This window comes from Rattus norvegicus, chromosome 14 (assembly GCF_021556685.1).
Source record: "Rattus norvegicus strain SHRSP/BbbUtx chromosome 14, alternate assembly SHRSP_T2T, whole genome shotgun sequence".
Taxonomy (NCBI): domain Eukaryota; kingdom Metazoa; phylum Chordata; class Mammalia; order Rodentia; family Muridae; genus Rattus; species Rattus norvegicus.
This window is the reverse complement of record NC_141547.1, coordinates 78696437-78712736: the sequence shown is the minus strand read 5'-3', so window position 1 is coordinate 78712736 and position 16300 is coordinate 78696437. Positions and strand designations below refer to the sequence as shown.

The following is a 16300-nucleotide window of genomic DNA, read 5'->3' as shown; positions in this document are numbered from 1 at the left end:
ACATGCTCTTAATCCCTGAGCCACCTCTCCATCCCCTTGGGCCTCTTTAAAAAGAAAAAAGTAGACCAGTATGGCTTCAAACTTGCTATCCTCCTGTGTCAGGTCTCAAAGTCCTAGGTCATAAATACTTCCTAGAAGCCTGCTATATGCAAGTTGCTGCTCACTGGCAATGAAGATCCCAAGCACAGGGTAGACAGACAACTCAGGAACAGAGGGACAGACAAACAGATGGGGTTTAAGGATAGGAAGGGATTGTCAGGACGCTATGCACTAAGCATGCACAGAGGGCTGAATGCATGCGAATGCTCTACATGGTTGGTCAGGAAAGAACACACTGCAGAGGAGAGACCTCTCCATCCACCCTGAAGAGGAAGCTGGGGGCCAGGAGAGGAGCTCCAAGGATTCCCCTATACCTATGGCGGAGTTCATGACAACTACACGTGTGAGGCCGGCATGATGACGGATCGTGCCAGTGGATAAGGAAAGGGTGCTGGAGAAAAGGCTGTCTGGGTAAGAACAGGGCCAGGATGGGCAGGCTGTTCTACAGGCATTGGACTTTATCCTGAGGGAACTCTGAGGGAACAGCTTACTGACAGCTCCTAGAGATGCAGGCTGGACAAGTGGTCCAGACAGTTGCTGTCTTGAATTTGGGCATGGAGCAGAGAGGGAGCAGGGGAACTGGTATACTTCAAGTATGAACCTGGGCAGTTGTGGGGATGCAAAAAAGAAACCCAAGACTTTAGGTCACCAGCTAAGTTACCCAAAGAATGAAACTGTCATTTTATAATCTGAGTTTGAGACACATTATGTGATGAAAGTTGGACATTCAAGTGATACTTGAATTGACTATCAGTTCAAAGGAAAGTTCTGTGCCAGTAACATAGCTGTGCAAACAGTCTGTGGAAAAAGCACTAAGCCAAGAAAAGACCACCAGGATCGAAAGTGAAGGTCATCAAACTGCTTCCAGCCTACACCATACATCTGACTGAGGCTTAGACTATATCACCTGTGTGTGTGTCTCTCTCCCTCTCTCTTGTCTCTCTCCCTCACCCTCTCTCTCCCTCCCTCCCCTTTCTCCCCCCTCCCCCCCACACTCTCTCTCCTCATCCAAATCCCAGCCATAGTGACTTCCTTGGGAGGCTGTTTCCGACACTAGGGTCAGAAAAGGGTAGGTGTTTGCTTGCTGTTTTGTTTGGAGGCATTTTGCTTTGTCTTGTTCATGCTGAAATATGGACATCTATTTCCATACAATTTGGTGTCTTTGTGGGATTAAGATGTAAGCAGGGATGCCCAGCCTCTTCTGAGACCTTCTACCTGGCTTGTAGAAGGCTTGCTCCTCTCTGTGTCTTCACATGGTCATAACCAAGTGTTTCCTGTCAATGTTCACATTGTACCTCATGCATCCCTTCCCTGTCTGCCATTCAATGCAGCCATGACTCTCTGAGACAGTACAGAGCTGGCAAGGAGGGGACCTATCATTATTAATATCGAGTTATTTCTCTGTGCCTTGCAAATCTTTATACCTTCAGTGCTTTGCAGATTCCAGCAGATGCCTCAGTAACATAGTCTGCTTAGGTCAGGGTCAGGGGCTATCTATGCCATGGGCTCCCCTCCTGTCCTTGCTCTAGGCTGCGAGTGCCCCTAGGGCTCAGACCGGCAGTGCTTGGCCGCCCCTTCAGACTTCCTTCCCCCCAGCTCAGATGCTTGGAGGAGGTGCCCCATTCTCTTCTCTCTTACTGCCAGGAATCTAACTGCTTAGCTAGACTTCAAACCACACTCAGACGCAAGAGTCTCTGAACAGAGACTCCTGAGCAGAAACTTCACGGGCCAGGAATTGATGCCAGATTGGCCCTGGTCCTACAGAACTGGATGGAGTGGGAGGGCTGATCTGCGCATAGCCTTCCCCTGATCTTGGGGCTCAAATTAACATCCTCTCTAGGACTAAACCCTCAGACATTAAGTCAAACCCAGAACAATCTCCAGGTTAAGGCAGAAGCTACACAACAGATATCTGACGCTCATTCCCAAGGATATAGGCAGGTCTGCTCTATCAGGTGGTTTGGCTTGGGCTTTGTCAACACTTAGAATTACCTTCTAGGGGTTCTCTTGCCTCCTGAGGAAAAATGAGGAGAAACGCAAACAAGTCAGCTTTCTGTCCAGAGTAGCTAACATGTTCATTTTACCTCTCTGAGTTAGTGTTGCAGTTCAGATAGCTCCCAAAGAGCCCCTTTTCCAAGACAGTAGTCACCATGAAATGCCCTGAACAGCCAATCATCAAGGTCTCTGCAGGAGCACAATTAGAGATTTCCTGGCCCTTGCAGACCATGATGCAGTATGTCATGCCTGGCTGGGACACAGGGTTCCTGAGGCATGTAATTCCACCACATGACAACTGTTTCCTGCAGCACTCAGGTTTCCAGGTCTGTCACCTGGCCCTCAACCTGGTACTCTTGAAGGTGACCCAACTACTTCTCTCCAAAGACTTAACTGATCTACTGCTTAAGCTGATAATTCTGAAGCCTCCTACTCACAGGTCTCTGGAAACTTCTATTTCAATCTCCCAGAGCCCCTCAAAATTCTCACGCTCAAAGTCCGGCCCCTCTGTGTTTTAGATTTCAGCTGCTGATACCAGCAATCCCTCAGCAGCACCACAATCAACACCACGATCCTCTAGCAAATCCACAACACATTCTTAAAACCTGCTAATGACTCCTCTCCCTAATTTCCACCACCCCTGCTTTCCTTCAACTGAGCTCTCACCCAGGAACTCCTACCTCCCAAGCTGCTTCAAGCTGACTTATATAACAAGCACAAACTGTCAACCATGACTTATGGCCCACAGCTTGGCCTCCTTGACCCAGATGCTCTGGCTTCCCAAACTCCCCACCTTTATCCTTAGCCTTTTGCAATGGACCCCAACACCATCAACCTAAGTGCTATGCTATTGTGAGGTCACACATGTTGCTCTCCACACCTCCATGAGCCTAGGTTGAGGTCCACCGCCTTCTCTCTCAGTGTCTCCAACTGGACAGTGTCCAAAGTTATGAGGGCCACATGCTGCTTCTCCTCAAACCCCCATATTACATAGTGGACTTCTAGTAAAAGGTCTGGCACAGACTTGCTGCCCAGAGACATCTTGTTTAATGGATTGTGCTTTAAGAACAGATAGGTCTAAGACTGAGCGAGTCAAGAAGGCCAGTGAAATCGTAGACTGTGACAAAGAGCCTGGAGGATAAACCACAGGTATTCAAAGCAGAGGGGAACTGGGAAGCAGGAGAGGGAAACTCAGATGAGTCCTCCAAGAGGTTGGCAGTGACAACTGGAAGTAAGCAGGGATGAGAAGAACTCTGGAAAACAGAAAAACTGAGTCTTACCAATCAATTAGGTAGATGTCTGCAGTTAAGTTGTTTTTCTTGAAATGCGCAAACAATTTCGGCAAGTTTTCTTCAAAGAATACCTCAAATGCAGCAAAGTAAGTCAACATCTAGGAGACAATTTAAACACATTAGTAAACTAGTCGTCAGCATGATTTTCCAATCCACAAGAGTCAAGAGTTTTGCACACTTAGAATATAATAACCGTTACCCAGGTAACACGCAGATAAGTTTATCTCTGTCCCCAAGCTTCCCAGAGCAGCTCTGTTCAATCCCTTCATTTCTTCAAGTTATAGGGGAGACACCAAAATCCAGAGCAAGTGCTTAACTTGCCACACAGGGGCAAAGCACAGGTACATGGGAGGTGGGACCTGAACCACGCCCTGTGGCGCTATGAAGGGTGCAGGAGCCTGTGTGAGAGAGCTGGGAAAGCAAGGCTGCCTGCTGCCTATGCCTGGCCCATCCAGAGGGAGAGGCAAGACTAGAGTCTGGAGGAAGGGCAACAGCTCCAGCTTAATCATGCAGGCCTTGACTACAATGAGTAAAGACACAACAGGCCAGCTTCGCACAAGCTTTGTAAGAAAGACAGCAGGGTGGGGAGAGACAGCAGGAAGCAATTCCCCCCCAGAAGGAAGAAGAGCCCCTGCTGGGTGGGAGCAGCCGTGCCTGCAGCTCTACAGATGGCCCACCAGGTGCAGGGGCAGAGCCCAGCCCTGACCTTTTACTCATTTTCATGGCAGGACTATACACTGCAGAGTGCAGGGATGTGAGGCAACGTCTACAGACTTGTGTGTAGAAGCCTCCAACGAGCAGGAAACCCCACAGCAGTCATCTGGCCTAAAGGTCGCCAGTGCTGCCCCGAGCAAAGGTCCCATTCAACGCTACATGCTGCTTCGCCCTTTCTCCATTCCATATTCAGGAGAGTAAGCTGAAATTAGCCAAGGCAGGTACCATTACTGTATATTGAATGGGAAAGTTAGAGTGTGGCGTGTTAGCGCACACCCGTGGCTCCAACAGTCAGAAGGCTGAGACAGTAGGCTTATCAGATAAGACCTTGTTCCAAAACAAAACAAACAAATTGATTCAAAGGTGTGAATCTCTCCTGAAGATTTCGCTCTTTTTCTTGGAGAGGAGAGTTTTCATCTGCTTGTTAAGGGAACCCCTGTAACTAGTCAGCTAAGAAAGCGTAAAGCACAGGAACACTGTAAGCCAGGCCTGTGGTACATCCCGATCCCAGAGGGGAGGCTATGGCAGGGGACCAGGAGTTTGAGGCCAGCCAGGGCTACACAGTAAGACATGGCCTCAAAATATTTAACAAAACAATGATTAAAAACACTAATTCATTCATTTTTCTTTTTTTTTTTTTTCTTTTTTTTTCGGAGCTCGGGATCGAACCCAGGGTCTTGTGCTTGCTAGGCAAGCGCTCTACCGCTGAGCTAAATCCCCAACCTTTTTTTTGGTTCTTTTTTTCGGAGCTGGGGACCGAACCCAGGGCCTTGCGCTTCCTAGGTAAGCGCTCTACCACTGAGCTAAATCCCCAGCCCCTAAAAACACTAATTCATGAAGGTCCATAAGTCATAGTGGTTATGAGATTAATCCCCTACTATTACGTGGAGTGACTGCCACACGAGGTGTCCTTCATACTGTCTAAGTGTGACATAGCTGTGCTGGGGGTCTTGGTAGATTTCACTTACCGTCCCATTTCCCCTTACCCCATTTTAAACCCTTCTAATAGTTACAACTATAAATAATCATGTAATAACAATCTCTTTACATAATGCTTTCTTCACAATTAGGACTTTTCTCAGAACCAATTCTTAAAAGAATTTTGTACCAAAGCCACTCTCAGCTACAGAAGTGGAATACCAAACGGTCCTCCTGAAGGGCCATAGCTGACCCTCCCCTAACAGCCAGAGTGAGCAGCAGCTTCAGAACAAGGAATGTCTGAGGAAGAAGTGCCCAGCTGACGTGCACCCTCAGACCACTGAGGTATGGACAGGCAAGTGGTAATGACCAGGACTTCAAAGCAATGCCAACTTAAAGGCTGATGAATTAGTGAGTTTTCTTACAGAGAGAACAAAGGGTTCAGGACCTGGAACGGATTCAAACCTCAGCTCTCCCATGTACCAGATGTGTCTTGGACAAGCCATTTCTTTCCTCAGTCTGTCCCCACATCTGGACTATGCAGAGGACCCAGCTGTGAAATTTGTGGGAGGTTCTTAAAGGCCACCAATGGTAAAGGCCATCTGCACAGCATACTAAAGCACTGCCCCATATGGGAGCACGGTCAGGAGCACACCTTCCTCCTGTGCACGAGTTCACTCTGACAGTGAGCGGCGTAGTCAGCCCTGGCACTCAGCAGCTAAGGAGAACACTGCTGTTATACCTCCCTAACCCAAAGAGCATGAGCTTGCCCAGAAATCACCTTCCACCCTCATTTTAAAGAGTACAGTGTTTCAAACACTCTCTCTCTAGCAGATTGCATTAACCTGTCCATGTGAGAGGTGATGGCCGTGTGCTTCCACACAAGTTCAAGTGTTCCCCTCATTATGAACAGCCCATTAGAAAGGGCATATACATTTCCTGCCTTGAAAAGACAGAATGGTTGGAGAGCTCTTGCTGCGTAAAGACATGGTACTAAGATATACAGACAGCATACTCACAAGGCCATGGTCCACTCGGAAAAACGCCATTTGACAGGGTTTATTCAAAAGATTAGAAAAAGCAATAAAGGCATCTGCAGTATCGAGGTTCAAGATCAACACTGCAGCTATAAAGGACATGCCCTGAACCTGAGGAAGGAGAGAAAGGTTATGTTAACTAATGTGGCCATAAAGGTCAGAGCAGTTTTTATTTATGAGAAACCAGCTTTCCACTAAAAAGGCCCACACAGCTACCCTTTCACCACCTGAATAAACCCTGTCGAACCAGACCCACCCTCTGCAGAGCCACAGCTCTGGCTATCAGCCACCTGCTTCCCCTCTATCCTTTACCCCCTCCTAATGAAAAACCATAAGCCAACCCCACCATAGGCCTTTGGCATCTGAAATATTGCCCTCTGGTATGTGCCATACTGGGTGTGGTGCTGTGGTCACACATGAATTTAGCAGGCTTAAGACCATGCACACATACACATCTGTTAAACCACAGGAATAGCAGCAGCACACTTTCGAAAAATGGTTAATGGTAAAGCTTTTTCTATTTAATGTCAGGAGTAAATCGCGTGCAAAAAGTAAGCATCACATCTAGTTAAAATGCGATGCATACCACAGAGCAGCTGCTTCAACCCAACTTGGCCAAGGAAACTGAAACAACTTATTTATCTCAAGATTTTGCATAGTCCTCAAAAAGCCACAATGAGATTCGATATAAAAGATGGGTAATGTTTTGACTTTTTTTTTTTATAGACGATAACATCATAAAAAAAACTGGAAAACATCACTTACATAACCCACATCCGGCCGGTAACAAGTATAAGCGCCCAAAATACTGTGCAACATGTCATGATATGGACCACCCTAAAAGGATTGACATACAAGATCAACACATGCGTAAGTACTGTTAGTTAGTCTCAGAACATCATCTGGTAACACTGCTGCTACTTCTGCTACTGTTACCCTGCTGGACACGCACGAGGGACTTGGCTGAGCACTCTGCTGGTAGCTCTAGATGCATTATGCAATTAATAAATGAGCTAGTAACTTGCTGTTAATGAAGAAGTCTGCAATTCTGTCTATGAAGCTGCTCTACAAAAGCTGAAGGGTCGGCTGTGCGCAGGACCCTTGTGAACTGCCCTTCCTTTGGCCCCTGTCATAAGTCATGCTCCATTCCGAGTTCAGGAGGTAAGCCAAATGGCCAGGACTCCTCAGAGCATGTGGCCTTGTGCCCACAACAAGTATGGCCCCTCCTGTCTCCCTTCCCTGCCTGTCACTGTTTCCTCTGCATCTTTCTGAACAGCGGCTTTGGAAAGCATGTTTTAAGTCTTAGCTCCTAGTAGATGCCATTTCATTTCAAGCGCTCTCCCAACACCCTCCCCACAGCCTGCTAAGATCTCATTTGTTCTTGTAATTTGTTGCAAAACTGTCTGGTTTCCCCCACTTAATTAAAAAGGGAGACAAGCCCAGGGCTGCCCCACACTGCTTTTAGTGTGTCAGAGACACTCTAAAGGGACGAGCTGGACCCACCTGCAGCTCCAATCACCTACCACACAGCCTCAGTTAATGCAGGAATAAATATGCTTTCTGGCATACGACTAGGAAGTCACTCCACAGGTAGCTCTGGGTGGCTTACAAAGGAATGACAGGAACCAGATGATCACATTTTTTGTTTGGTTTGGATTGGTTGGTTGGTTGGTGATAGGGTCTCACTGTATATCCCAAAATGGGCAAACCCTACTAATCCTGCACTCAGCCCCTTAAGTGCAGGATTTACAAGTCCCAGCACAGACTATTATATTCTCTTCTATAAAAAAGCTATATCAAAGAAGACATACTTTCAAAACACAAAGAGCCAAATAAAGAAAATACAGTGAGGTGGAGGAAGGGCAACATTCAGGGCTGGAGACAATGGTGGCAGATCCATGAGCTGACCTGAGGGCTAGAGTGACTACAGAGATATTCTATGTGATCTGAGACTGAGAAAAACTATACTGATCTTTCCTTAGAGAATTTTCCACCTTGTCATTCCATCCCTCACAGTGCTGCCAGCTCCTTTTCCTGAGTGCTCCTTCTGCTAGGCTCTCAGGCTCCCTCCCCAGCCTTCACATTTACTGTTCTCTATTCCCAAGAGTCTAAAAACCTCGGGCCCACTGACCGAGGAAGTCTCACTTAAAGGAAGCCTGAGAGAAAGAACAAGCTACCCAGAAGGGACCACGGCACTTCCATGTCCCCTTCTTTGAGCTCACCCTGGGCTCTCAGGTAAGCACCAAGGGACTGTCCATTTCAACACTTCTGAAGTATAACTCGGGGACCATGTTTCAGGAGAAGCTCCCTCAGACCCCAGGAATGCAAAGGTGGGCCCTCAGCCTCTGCAGAGCCTTTACCGGCTGTTAGGGCTCCAAGACACTGAGGTGTGGCCCACGGCAGAGAAGGACCTTCAGGAACATGCAGGGAAGCCTGTCCTGCTTTGCTCTGAGTCCCACTTGCTTCTTTGTCTCAAATTTCTAGTTTTACCTCTGCTAATGAAAAAGGTTAGGAAGCCTCTCTCTGGCAGGCAAGAGAACAGGCCACAAGCTCCCCCTGAAGATTCCCATGGTTCCATTTCTGGCTGTCTCTAGTGAAAAGTCTTTAGCCTTTTAGCTAAATGACCTTGCTGTCATTTAGCTTCAAATACAGTCCAGGATAATCAATAGTCGGTACATCACTGATGGCTTCCCTCTGTGCATTAAGTACTATGAACAACCCCGTAAGGCTGTGGAGACCATCCCTAGTCACACATGACAGAAGAAGGGGCAGAGAATGAAATGTTTTTCCTGAGACCAACTACTGGCAAGAAGGCAACTCACTGCAATCAAACCCAAGTCAACCCTCGTAAAGCAGCGCTGCTGATCCCCTTCAAGACCTGGGGCCACAGGAACCCCACTGAGATGGGACAGCCCAAGCATTCTGGACACAGAAGGCCTCCAAGGAGATGACCAAGAAGTGGGCTGAGGCCTACAGACGCGAGCTAGGAGGAGAAAGACAATCCTTCAGAGAGAGTCTTCTGAAGAAGACTGCGCAGTACTCCCAGCGGTTAGACACTCGGCCACAATTCTGGACTTTCTCCATCACCTCGGCTGCAAGCGTCCTGAAGACTCAGTGCAACATTTCCAAATGTATTAGGATACAGGAAGCCAAGAGAAAACAAAGGCCCCATCAGGTACCACGAGGGTCCTCATCTTACCCTCTGATCCAATCCAGAGGCACAGACGCCAGAAGAAACAGTGAGAGAATGCAGGGGGGGGAGCAAGGCAGGCAAGGGACAGCTTATGGTCACTGGCAGCTGACGGTACCCAATGTCTTAAGCTCCTCTACACTTAGACATCGGGTCCCTGCTCTGTAGAATTACTGAGACAGCAATAACCCCATCACTGGAAGCACCCACAGCACTCAGCATGGCGCTACTCTCGAAGCTGGCTAGTCTCTGATGCCTGGCCAAGACATGCCCCCTGCCTGCTTCTTAGACACAGCCAAAGTCCTAGAACTCTGCCCTCTACATTCTCTGCTCTAGTTGAGGAGCAGTCCTCACCAGTGCTGCATTTACCACCACTGGGAACCCCTCTAGGAAAGCTGCAGGGACAACTGTGTCTTCCACACTCAATCTTGCACAGAACCGGGCCCCACACTTCTGCCTGGCACCCACTCGCTGCCAGACTACAGTACTTAAACCCAGTGTATGCACAGACAAGCCTGCTCCCTTCCTCCCGGATACGACCTGACTCTCTTGTGCTGTCAAGGCTGTCCAGCCCAAGCCCACCTACACTCTGTTCTGGGCCTGTTCATTCTGCAGCCACTTCACCACCTCACTCCAGTTTGCTACACCACCCTTTGCTAGTGAGCCTCTGTGTATGAGGCATGTCAACAAACTGGGAACCATGATGCATGACTGGAGATTCCAATAGGATCAGCAAGGTGAGTGGAAGGACACAGGGCAGTCAGGAGAGGTGAAGGAAGCTGCAGTGGTGACCTACAATGCCTAGGCTCGCGAATAAAGCAGAGAACAGAGAAGGGAAAGATGGAGCAGTATTATGAAGGAGAGCTGGTGACGTTCCTAGCTTACAAGAGAAGCCTCAAAGGACACCTCTGGATGTACATCTCCTGGCTCAAAGAACACAAGGCCTTGAGAAGAGGACTCTAAGTCCAAACCCCTCTCATCTGTGCCCAAATGACTGAGGAGAGGCCTTTTTGATGCACTAACACCCAGACAAGAATCCATTTCCAAACCCCGTGGCTCGTCATCTCAGAACCCCACCACCTCTGCTCAGCCACCCATCCTGGCTACCTCAAAGCTATGGGGCACTACTTCCTGACACTCCTTTCAGCACATCCTGAAACCTCACTGAGGCTCCTGCAAAATGAAGACAGCTACCTACAGTCCTCAGAACAGAAAAGCACCAAGACCTCTGACAACACACTACCCCTAAGCCTTCTGCAGTGCCTGTCAAGGCTCGGCATGCACTTTACAAAAAGAACCAATAGCTTTTAACACAGAAGTGCGACCAGGAAGAACCAGCTACACCCATTTTAAGCATCTAAACGCATTGTCCCTGACCCCCCCCCCCCATCTTATTCCCCCTAAAACTCTAACTAACCTTTCAAACACGACTACAAATACATGCGGCTCAGTATTCATAAAACTTAAACAAGGCACACTTGTGACGAACCCCACCACTTACTTGCTGGAAAATGCAGAGATTAGGAAATGTTCTAGAAATGTCCAGTTTAATAAGCTCCAGACTGGCCTCTCTGTCTGCTGCTGAAAACCCAGCATCTGTCAAAAAAAGCAGAAGTCATTGCACCAGGCTCTGACGCTTTAGAACATGACACCCAGAGAGAGGCCTTCCCAAGTACAATCAATTACGCCTTGCCTACAGTGTCCACCATCATAGTGTGTGCACGGCGAGTACAGAACCTCTCACTCCAGGGATCTAAATGCCTCACAGCATGAGCTGGAACATCGAGTCTAAAAATCAAAATCTAATTGATAGTACTTGTTATCATCGACAAGCTGAGAAACACACGCAATGAACCCAGGAGTGGGGAGTCATAACAAAGAGACCTTCCACCTAAACAATCTCTGGTGAAAATGTTACGTATTGCCTCAACATCTTAAAAGCAAAACTACGCACAATCCAGCGATCCCACCCCTGGGTGTGCAACTGAAGGAAGCGGGAGGGTTCTGCAAAGACCACTGCGTGTCATGTTTGCTTCAGCACTATGCATGGCAGCGAGACACTCATCAGCCTACTTGTCTGTCTGCAGGTAAACAGATGAAGAAAAGGTGGCAGATATGGACAGCAGATGAGCTGAGGGGCACTGTGACAAATGAATAAACCAACCCCAGAAAGATACGGACTGTGTGACAGCATTAGTACATTCAATCTAAAAAAAGCTGAACTCCGAGTAGCAGAAAACAGAACAGGTTTACCAGAGGCAGGGGAGGATGGAGCAGGAAGGAACCGGGGAGATACTGGTCAAAAGATAACAAACTTTCAGATAGGAAATCCCTACAACATGATGGCTATAGTTAGTTATACACTGTATCCTTGAAATAGGCCAGAGGAACAGAGGTAAAGTGCTTTCCCCATTAAAACACCCTAAGGAAGGGGTTCAGTTAGGGACACAGGTCAGTAGTAAAATGATGACCTAGCATCTAATTTGATATTACTTATCATCAACAACAATGAGGAAAATATGTGCTGAGATAGAAAGAGGAGCAATCTGTGGGAGGTAATGCATATTATCTTATATAAATTACCTAAACTTATACTTTCATCTTAAATACTGAAATCCCTAAAGTAAAAAATCCTGAAAATAGAATTCTGAATTTTTAAAAACATATTTAAAGGCATTTACTTACATTTTTATCATGCTTCAAAATATGTACATGATAGGTACACACGATCCCGTCAATTTATAAAATAAAAATAGGATCAGCTTGTGTTTAAGTATTCATAACGACAAGACAAGTCACACTGCCTAGCCACTGAGGTATTGCTGTGTCAGTGGACCTTTCCTAATCTCACAGCTACACACTGGTACCTCTGGAAGCTAACACTCAATGAATCAGGCTACTGGGCAACTTTAATTAGAAACAACTGGTTGTGAAGAGACACAAACCCTCTCAGGAGCTGTGGGGTTCTAGTTCTTCTAAAAGTTATTTCCTTTCCATTTTTGTTTTTTATGTATGTGAGTATATTGCTGCTCTCTTCAGACACACCAGAAGAGGGCATCAGATCCCATTACAGATGGCTGTGAGTCATGTGGTTGCTGGGATTTGAACTAAGGACTTCTGGAAGAATAGTCAGTGCTCTTAACCACTGAGCCATCTGTCCAGCCCCCATTTTTGTTTTTTAACAGTCCCTTTGCCACAGGCCACACTAGCCAGTGAGGAGTACGGCCGTGAGTCCCCACTCAGTGAGGGAAGAGCGGTACCTTCATTCTCCACTTCTGAGCCTCCAGTGCTGAGGGACCGCCACCGCTCCTTGGCCCGAGCAAGACAGATGTCAAAGAGCTCTGAAAGAAAAGGTTCTGGTAAGTCTTACATGTACATGTTCCTTCGACAACACCAGAGAACACACAACTATCTCTTTCTCTAAATAGAGTAAGGCATTCTTCTGACAATTCCTCCCGGCTTAGCCTGAAAGAGAGCCATTTACAAAGGAAGGCCACGCACACTGCCACGGGGCTTGGTGCCTCTTCTGCTACACAGCTACCTATTCATATCTTGCTCTGACCTTCTGTGACTGGCCCACTGCCTCTCAGATGACCAGTCTCTTGCTTACCTCGGTATCCAGACTAATGGCCTGGGGACTGAAGAGAACAGTCAGTCAGTGTCTCATCTTTGTATTAAGGGGTGGGTGGACAGAGTCCATCTGGATTCTAACAAGATTGAATCATAATCTTAAAGAAAAAAAAGCTTTAATCTGAAATCCTTAAGACTTAAAATCCTGAAAATATGATTCTTAAAAAAAAAAAAAAAAGACAATTACTTCTTAAGAGATTTGAGAAACACAAAAACAATGGAATACTTCATGTATTGATTTGTGCAACAAAACAGGCATCAATGCTACCTTAAGTGTCACAGTGGATGGAGGACATTATACACCTAAGTCAAAAGCAGATGACCTATATAGACAGAAATGTGCTGAAAAGCAAAGGATATGAATAGCTATCATTATGGTTCATAACTGTGCACTAGGCTTCCTAACTGTGGCCATGTGAAACACTGGCCAGGAGACCTGAATCTTTAATCAAAACTAAGATGGGTTACCACTGCATACACAGTCATCCAAAGACCCGAGACTTTAAAGAATGTTCACAGATGCAGATGTCCAAAAGGACATCTCACTCCACTGTGCTTGCACACAGGGGCCTAGCATACATGTCCTCTGAGAGGCCCCACCCAGCCGCCAATGGAAACAGATGCAGAGACACACAGACAAACATTAGTCAGAGCTCAGAGAGTCTTGAGGAACAGTTGAGGGAAGGACTGAGGGACCCGGAGGGGATAAGACTCCACAAGACCGGGGTTGGGGATTTAGCTCAGTGGTAGAGCACTTGCCCAGCAAGCGCAAGGCCCTGGGTTCGGTCCCCAGCTCCGAAAAAAGAAGAAGAAGAAGAAAAAAAAAAGACTCCACAAGACCAACAGAGTCAACTATTTGAACCCTTAGGGGCTTCCCAGAGACTGAACCACCAACCAAAGAGCAAGCATGGGCTGGACCCAGCCCCCCCCACATATGTAACAGATGTGCAGCTTGGTCTTCATGTGGGTGCCCCAATAACTGGAGTGGGGGCTGTCCCTGACTCTGTTGCCTGCCCAAGGATCCTGTTCCCCTAACTAAGCTGCCCTGTCTGGTCTCAGTGGGAAAGATTTTTCACCTAGTCCTGCAGTGACTTGATGTGCCAGAGTGGGGTGATACCCAGGGGCTCCCCCTTTTCACAGGAGAAGGGGATGGGGGAAGAAGCTATGTGACAGGGGGATCAGGAGGGGGGCTGTGATCAGATGTAAAATGAATAAATTAATTTTAATGAATGAAAAACAAAAGGACATGTCTTTACGGACTAAGAAGATTTTTCATGCATGCACACAAACTCACACATCATCAACACCATAGTAACACACTTTCACATGGTCAAATCTGCAAGAAATTTGTAAAATGAATCACAGTGATCTGAAGTTTATAGATAATTTCTACTTTGAACACTGAAAATGGCATGAAGACATTGCACAGAGCACAGGGGCTGAAGAGATAGCTCAGAAGTTAAGAGCACTGACTGACTTTCTAAAGGACCTAGGTTTGATTCTTAGCATCCATACTGTGGCTCACAAGCATCTGTAACTCCAGTTCTAGGGGTTCTAACACTGCAAATGTGGCTCTCAGACATACATGCAAGCAAAACACCAATAACCATAAAACAAAAATTAACAAAATCTTAAAGCTGTGCACACGCACACACACACAAAACAGCACAACTGCAAAAACAAAACGTTGATAACTTGGGTTACTTAAAGACAAAAGAGAGTAAAGGACAGGAAACCATTTTTCAGTGGTAGAATAGGGACAGCTCTATGAAGGTGGCCCACAGAAGCTGACAGCACATCAAGTTGCTCTGTACTATAGGCCATGGCTCTGCGTGTCACTGCTCCTTCCACACACAGTGGTAAATGTTCCTGCGACCCTTGCTGCATGGCCTCCAGCACATACTTCCCGCACCCACTCCACCTGCACTCAACAAACCACAGAAGCAGAAGCTGCAGAAGCAGAAGCTGCAGAAGCAGAAGCTACAGAAGCAGCACCACCCTCCAGCCTGCAACAATGTTGCCAGCTTCTAGAAGTATCCCAACCAGTAACTGCTGACCTCTTCAGATAAATGCGGCTCGAGTTCCTTAAAAGCTTCTGGATGTCATTAGCTTGGAGAAACACCATCGCTGACAAACACTTAAAAAACAACCCAGGCATTTTAGACCCTGCTGCTTTGCATCTTCCAGAGAACTTGGGTTTCTACCTCTTCTCCATGGGAATTGCTTTGGATTTCTGTTTCCAGGATTTCAATATTGAAATTTTTAAACTTTCAGGCCTATGACTTCTGGGATTAAGATGAGTGCTGCCTTCAAATAAGGACATGGGGAGCTTGCTACACACATATGGCACAGGATTCCTCATCTCGCTGCTGAGGGAGAGGCGTAGAAACTAGTGCTCTGAACAGGCCGAACCCTCAGAGAACAATGATTTCTGCTGTCAGAGAATTGTCACAATAGTCTTGAACTCTCTTCCACATTCAGAAGCCGTGTTATCAGCAGCTTTGCTCCTCAGGCAGTTGCTAATAATCAGGTAACTTCAGCTTCCAAATAACTACCGCAGGCCGGCAGACTGGGCCACTAGAGGACCATAAGCCATGCTCATGACTCTATAGGGCATCATGCCCCATGCACTGGGTTTACCTCTTAGTGTCCCAGCTCCTCCACCGCCCCCACGCTCTATACCTCCCTCTGGCTTGTCTATTCCCAGCTGCCATATGCTGAGGACTGCTAACCAATCACTGCCATTCTCTGAGTGTTTGCCACGTTACCTTTCACATCATTTACTCTGCAGGGTAAAGCCAAGCACAGCTGCCTTCATGTATCTTATTAAGTGTAGCTCATCCTAATGATCCCGTTCTGGCCTTATGACAGCTCTAATGTACATGCAACCTATGCTGGTGTGCCATGGCCAAACAGCAGTTATGACACACAGCTTATATTGTTGTCCTCTAAAGAGAAACACAGAGTGCTCAGGGCTGGGGTCTAGAGCATGACCTCTGCCCTCAAGCTCCGGGTGGGCTGGCAGATTTAGAAGGACATGTTCAGTTTGAGAAAGCCCAGCTTTGTTCTTCTTAAAAGCTGGACAACTGGAAATTTGCTGCATCTTAACCTAATCAGACTATTAAGACTTCCTGGAAAAGTGAGGCTCGGAATCCAAAATTAGGGCTTAGGTCAAAACATTTTGTCACTCTCAGAGGATGCACACAGGACTACTACATGGAATGTTTATTGCTGGACTTTCTTGAACCTGCCAGTGCGCCTCCAAGCACATCAGACTTCCTCTGCATCCTGCAGGAGAATCTTCCCGCCTCTCAATTCTTCTCCCAGAGTCCTTATCTCTGCCTGGAAGTTCCTCCCGCCCTTCCTGATTCAGCTATTGGCTTTATTAAGCCAATCAAAAGTCGAGGAATGTGATGTTTACAAAC

At 47.0% G+C, this 16300-nt stretch overlaps 1 protein-coding gene across 13 annotated transcripts in view; it reads right to left on the bottom strand.

The window, feature by feature from the left end:
* Tbc1d14 (TBC1 domain family, member 14) overlaps positions 1-16300 on the bottom strand; it is a 99290-nt gene that overhangs the window by 6171 nt on the left and 76819 nt on the right. For all 13 annotated transcript variants that reach the window (XR_015636717.1, XR_015636719.1, XR_015636718.1 and 10 more), the window contains 5 exon segments: positions 12506-12586; positions 10747-10841; positions 6821-6892; positions 6038-6166; positions 3375-3484 (listed from right to left, as the gene is read on the bottom strand). Coding sequence is in view for 10 of the 13 variants with exons in the window: in XM_087583824.1 (XP_087439950.1) it covers positions 3375-3484; positions 6038-6166; positions 6821-6892; positions 10747-10841; positions 12506-12586 (487 nt within the window). In the remaining 3 variants the exon portion in view is untranslated.